The following is a 5,986-nucleotide window of genomic DNA, read 5'->3' on the forward strand; positions in this document are numbered from 1 at the left end:
TCTACACATTTACTCAACCCTTACTGAGAGGGAATATTTTTGCGTTAAATTTTTTTAAATTTTAGATTATTCTGATTTAGAGTCAGAAATGGTAAATGAGCCTAACATCAAGAGAACCATTAAATCATTGAATTATTTTTATGAATAAATGTGAATATGAAGATGACTCCTTGGTAATATGAAAATGTCATTCTTCTTGTTTCACTCTCTCAGCCTACTCTCCCGGAGGCGCGTGCGCAATTAGCCCATATTGTAGAAGTCTGGTGAAACATAACAGCTTCCACATGCACCACTAACTGCACGTGACCTTATTGTATATTTTATATTCAATCCACCACCTAACCCATCTATATGTTAGAATTTACTAATGAAAGGCGTCGGACATTTATGCTAAAAAACATATTTTCCGGACATAAACTGAGATCTTGCGCCGAGCGGCAAGATGCTCAAGATGATCAGGCAAGTTGCCAAAATCTCTCCTGAAAGATGAGAACAGCTTGGAAGGTGGGCAGGGCAGGGCAGGTATAGGCGTTTATAGGGAGAGGGAAACGCTTTTGCTGTAGATTGGGCTTCCCCGAAATCTTTGCGGATGAGTCCCGCGCCAGGAGCTCGGCATTGTGGCCCGGTCTCCTCTCTGCTTCTTCTTGGAAACGGCGTCAGAGAGCAGCTGAGCAAAGGCTTAACATTTCAAACGTCTGGCGGTAGGCTGTAAAGTTTCCACCCCGAAAACAGTGTCATGCGGCAGTAGCAGTAGGGTTGGTGCAGGACACCTCGGCACATGCCTTGGTGCTGTAGGAATGAGTTTTCTGTAAAGCTTTGCGCACAGCCACTCCAAACCAGGGGCCTCGTTTTTTTTCTCTTTCTCTTTTTTGTTTGCTCGTTTAGGAAGGAGCTGTTCTGTTTCTGTTTACGTGTAATTATCCTGATTGAATTGTTACATATATATTGGAAGATTTCTATTTAAACACCATCCTGTTGAAACTGAGCTGCATTGTATTGTGCCTCGAGAATCCTGTTTAACCATTTGCGTAAAGGTTAACTCAGTCAAGCACCAGGAAAGCAGATTCGCAGCGGAACTCCCTCAGTATTAGTCATAGATGTCCGCTCAGCTGGGAGGAGGCCTGCAGCCGGAGACCACAGTAAAACTTGAGGAACTAAAATCTGAAGAAGTTTTTGATGTGACAAGGCCTGACGGATGTCCCAGGGATAGAGGAGAAAATAAAGTGGTTCTGTTCCCGGAGGGACAGCAGCAGCAGCCCCAGATGAAGCCGCGCAAGATGACTCGCAGTCCAAAATGCGCCCGCTGTCGAAACCACGGCGTCGTTTCTTGTCTGAAAGGCCACAAACGCTTTTGCCGCTGGAGGGACTGCCGCTGTGCCTGCTGCCTGCTGGTGGTGGAGCGCCAGCGCGTCATGGCGGCGCAGGTCGCTCTCAGACGGCAGCAGGCTGCGGAGGTGAGACGAGCACAGGGGCAGGTCAGTGAAAGAAGAAAGATAGGGGGGGCAACCAAAAACAAATAAAACAAACAAACAAAAACGTATCCATGGCATCCTGTAGATGATTATTATGGAGCAAGTACGCACAGTGTATGGTTGATGAAAGGGCAAAATCAGTAGGAAAGCTCCCCAAAAATTGGTTCTGATCGTCTGGACTAGAAAAGCTGAGGATGAGTCTGAGGCAGTGAGGGTGACAACACGTTTTAATATCACCTTTGGATAAGCGTCCCTGTATCTGTTTCTATAGAAACACAAGGGGCATATAATACATTTTATTAAGTCGTTTAGAAAAAAACAGTTCACAGTCTGTGTTGTAGAGATAGCACTACTGCTTACTTTTTCACTCGATACAATAATTATATATCGAGCAAGGGACAACTTTTTAAAATCTCGATGAACGTGCAGAACTATATCTTTTATATTTTAAATGCTTACATTGTTTTCATGTAACAGCATTTATATGCTCAAATTTGAAACATTTAAGCCCTGTTTTGTTTCTAATTTGAATGAGTGGTTTGAGCTTTAAAGAGAGAGCGTCAAGTGCTCATTAGGATGACAGAAAAGAAATATAAGAAACCAGCTCAGTGGGTTATATCACAAATAAAAAGAAAAGTGCAGAAATGAAAAGAAGCAAATGAGGTAATATAATGATAATAATAATAAAATCCCATAGAATAATGAGTGCCTTACTTTGCTAATTTGGCATTTATAGGGAAAATTATGTTGATTTTATTACTGCAGACAAAATTCTAAATCCTCCTTAAAAAAATCAGTTTAAACTAATTATATACATATGGTATAATAATGGATTTTATAAATAGCAGCTATAGATACAACTGGGTACTTGAGTGCTTCTTTGCGCAAAATAGCATACCAATTCCACATAGTTAGCAATCCTAGTAATAGCAGTAATGCTGGAGTTAAAAGGGCAAATTCTCTCTGTCTTTAGTTTTAATCCCAGAGATTCTCCTTGCCTCTTACATCATGTACTATTTTCCTTTAATTACCTTGTGAACGTCTGACTGTAAGATAATTGTGTCCAAATGTCTTATTCCCGTTCATATGTTTCTCTCAGGGCAAGAAGGGGGTCAGGTGTGCAGCTCCACTGCGCAGAACGGCATATCAGTGTTACACCAGAGCGGCCGAGTCGAGCATCGTGGCCAAGAGCATCCTGCAGGGTGAAGTTTAATTAGCGTCTCCTTTATCGCGTCTTGCTTTATTCCCAGCTTTTCATGTTCTGTACATGAATGAATCTTTACGTGTAGACAACTTCTGCTTTTGATTTAATGATATTTAGGTTCATGCAACATCATAAATTAAGCTTTCCATGGAGCATATCATCATTCACCTGCTCTGTGCTGACATGGTAAAGCTTTTGAACGTCCTGTCAAAGCTGGAAGAGAAATAAAATTGTGCAGACGTAGTTTCCCTGTAGGTTTCCTCCAGCTTTAACCAGTAGAAACTCAATTTTAACTCTAACTGGCATTGTGGGAAACAGCTTTTTCCCCCAAATAAATGTATATTTGTCCCCAAATGGTGACAGTGACCTTCTCAGTGACATTTGCAGCCCCTGTGTAGAAACGTGTAATTGCATTAGCATTTGCAGGTCCTTTTGTAGTCAGTGTGCCACGGGTATTCCTTCTTAGTTTGGCTAGACACACTTCATTTATCCAAACAAACCCCCCATCATCGAGACGTCACTATTTCATAACAACAGGCCATTATTGTAATACACTGTGTGCATTATTACCTGCTGGCTTGCAGTCAAGACTTGCTGGAGGCTTTGTCTTCTTTATAGCCCTCTCTGTCTTCCCTGCGCTCTCAGTAAAGCAACAGTGACGCGGCTAACCAACTGCATTATTAAAATAATAAACAACAAAGTGCTCAGACATAAACACAGCAATTAATTGGTCGGAACAATATCATTATCCATAAATTGACTGCATAAACAAATGTGTAATGGCAATATGTGGCTTTGCTCCCACGTTCAGGGATCAAACCTGCTGTGCCTCCAGAGGACGACACCCCTTGCTGGTCGAAGCAGACGCAACGTGACCAAACACACTTTATGTGCCCCTCCATCAGCGCCCGGATGAGGAAGAGACGAGCGTTTGCAGACAAAGAGCTGGAAAATGTGATGCTGGAGCATGAACTGAGACAGAGGGAGCTGCAGAACGACCTTTTCCCCCCCTCGGCCCTCCTTCCTATGCTTCACCCTCCCCCCTTGCCCATCTCCCCTGGTCTCCACTGCTGCCCACCCAGCAAGGATCCCACAACTGAAGGGCAATCTAGCTATGTGCCCCTGTGCAGATACAAGCCCTTTTATGAGTGTGACTTCCAGCTTTATCAGTTTTTTCCCCTGAAGAGCAGGTACTCCACAGGAAATGACTATAATGACTTCTTGTTATGTCAGAGCTCCCAGCAAAGCAGGCAGGAGAAGGAGGTGCAGAATGGATGGAAAGACAGCGAGAAGACAAAACAAGCAGAGGTCATTCCTTCGACATCCATACAAAGACTCCGAAATGATGGCAAGGCCATGTCATGTGCTATTCCTGTCAAATCCCCTCCAAAACGAGCAGAAATAATGGACTCAAATGGCTCTTCAACAGTCACACTTGCTATTTCTGCATCAGATCAGAGTGTCCTGGGTCAGCCAGACATCAGCGCACCCAGCAGGACTTTTGATCCCAGACCTTTGACAGCTAAGAGCTGGAGCTCAGACACTCCTGCCGCCCAGGCAGCTCCTCATGCCGACTCTGTTAAGAGCCCTCACGGCGGCTCAATCAGGACTCCGGCTGTGAGGCCATTACCTTTTTCTGTAGAGGCTTTGCTGAGGGCCTGACAGACAACTGCAAGCAGAGTATAGTGCATACTTTATTATGCACAACCCAACCTGAACTGTCTGAATATAATTACAAAAATTGATTTTATGGTACAGGTTTGGAAACGCTATTCTGTAAAGTGCCAAAAGTGAGAGATTTTTTTAAAAACTATTTCTATAGAGTAAAATCACAGTGTTTGTGTTTTTTATTTCCATGAAAAGTTATTTTACTATATTTTATCTATTGAAAAAAGTAAAGCTAAAAGATATGTATATGTGCTACAATACCATATTTGTATTTCCATTCTGGGCTAATTACATCTTGCACCATGCATACTTTGAAAAAGTGTTTTCTTTTTTTATCATCCCATGTCAGTAGTGCCATAAAAATCTACTGAACCACTCTGTCTGGACTGTCTTTCATCAGTCACGCTTTATTGTCTTTATCCTCAGAAGAAATACACAATACAGACATAAAACAAAGCCAATGAAAAACTCAAGTGCTTGTTGAACTTGTGCCCATTCCTTACTCGATGCTCTGATTTTTAACTTGCAGTGCAGATGTCCCTGGCTGATTTCTCTGGTGCTCTCACAGGGCTGTTTAGGGTCTAAACAAGGTGCTGCTGCTCAGAAATAGAGCACCAGGCGAAGCTGGTTGTTTGTCAAGGAGACAGTTAAAGCACAAAGACTTTCATAAACAGCTTAATATTTATCTACTCCTTTTTTTTCACCAAAGACTAAATGCAATGTGCTTTAAATATTTATCAGCATTTGATAAGCTTTGTAGTTCTTCAGATGGAATACATGTTGCCATTCTGACATTATGACTGTATAAATATTGATCACACAGCACGCGGTTCAATATTTCACACAGTATCATTTCATCACACCAGCAGACTGATGGGATATGGGAAATGCTCACCAAAAGGTTGACTGGGAGGCTGCCAGTGTTGCCTAGGCGACATTGTTCTTTATTGTATGCTGAGCCTGACGCCAGCCGAGTTTGTTTGAACACGCATTTGATCTATATCCGGTTTTTACTTCTTTCTCTTCTCCAGTTTTTTTTTGTTCTGCTCTGTAATCTCGCAGAGATGGAGGTCAGATACTTTTGACAACTCGGGACCTTGTGGCGTCAACACAGCGGTGATAGCGCAGAGCCTTTGTTTGCGAGAGTCTACCAGCATATCGGAGTGCCTCTCTCCCCCGTGTCTTTTCACAGACAGACAGGGAAGGGAGATTGGCACAAAAAGGGGGAAAAAAGAAGATGAGATTTTGAGCATGCAGTCGCAGAAGGTGGGGCGTCCTGTTTTATTGCGCGCTATCTGTGTCATTTTTTTTTTAAACAAAAATTAAAACCTGTTCTTTTCCAGGGAACACAAATGGTCAATTTCACAAAAGATACACATCAGTCACTGAGAGCTGATAATGACTTCTGTGAAGAATAACACAAATGATCTAAATCAGCTTCTCCTCACCTGGAGGAAAAAAGCTAATTTATCTGCTTCCTTTCGTTTTTGTAGCGTCCCTGTAGCCAAGCTTTGTGTCAGCTTAATAGGCAGTGAGTGCTCTGAAATGTCAATCACTCTCCAAAGATCTTGTTAGGACTGTGGAAAAACAGATTAGCTTTAATTATACTCTGTGCTCTTTTCATATGATATTGCACCTCCAA

General features: G+C 42.4%; 1 protein-coding gene across 1 annotated transcript; it reads left to right on the forward strand.

The window, feature by feature from the left end:
- Positions 1-349: 349 nt before the first annotated feature.
- Positions 350-4,712, forward strand: dmrt2b (doublesex and mab-3 related transcription factor 2b). The gene is made up of 3 exons (XM_086268943.1): positions 350-1,475; positions 2,572-2,674; positions 3,488-4,712. The coding sequence occupies exons 1-3, from the start codon at positions 1,098-1,100 to the stop codon at positions 4,336-4,338; spliced, it is 1,332 nt and encodes a 443-aa protein (XP_086125069.1). The 5' UTR covers positions 350-1,097; the 3' UTR covers positions 4,339-4,712.
- Positions 4,713-5,986: the final 1,274 nt, after the last annotated feature.

This window comes from Aulonocara sp. 'chitande type north' Nkhata Bay, linkage group LG17 (genome assembly GCF_057382095.1).
Source record: "Aulonocara sp. 'chitande type north' Nkhata Bay isolate Kocher_YH1m ecotype deep benthic linkage group LG17, A_spYH_male_GT1.1, whole genome shotgun sequence".
NCBI lineage: Eukaryota > Metazoa > Chordata > Actinopteri > Cichliformes > Cichlidae > Aulonocara > Aulonocara sp. 'chitande type north' Nkhata Bay.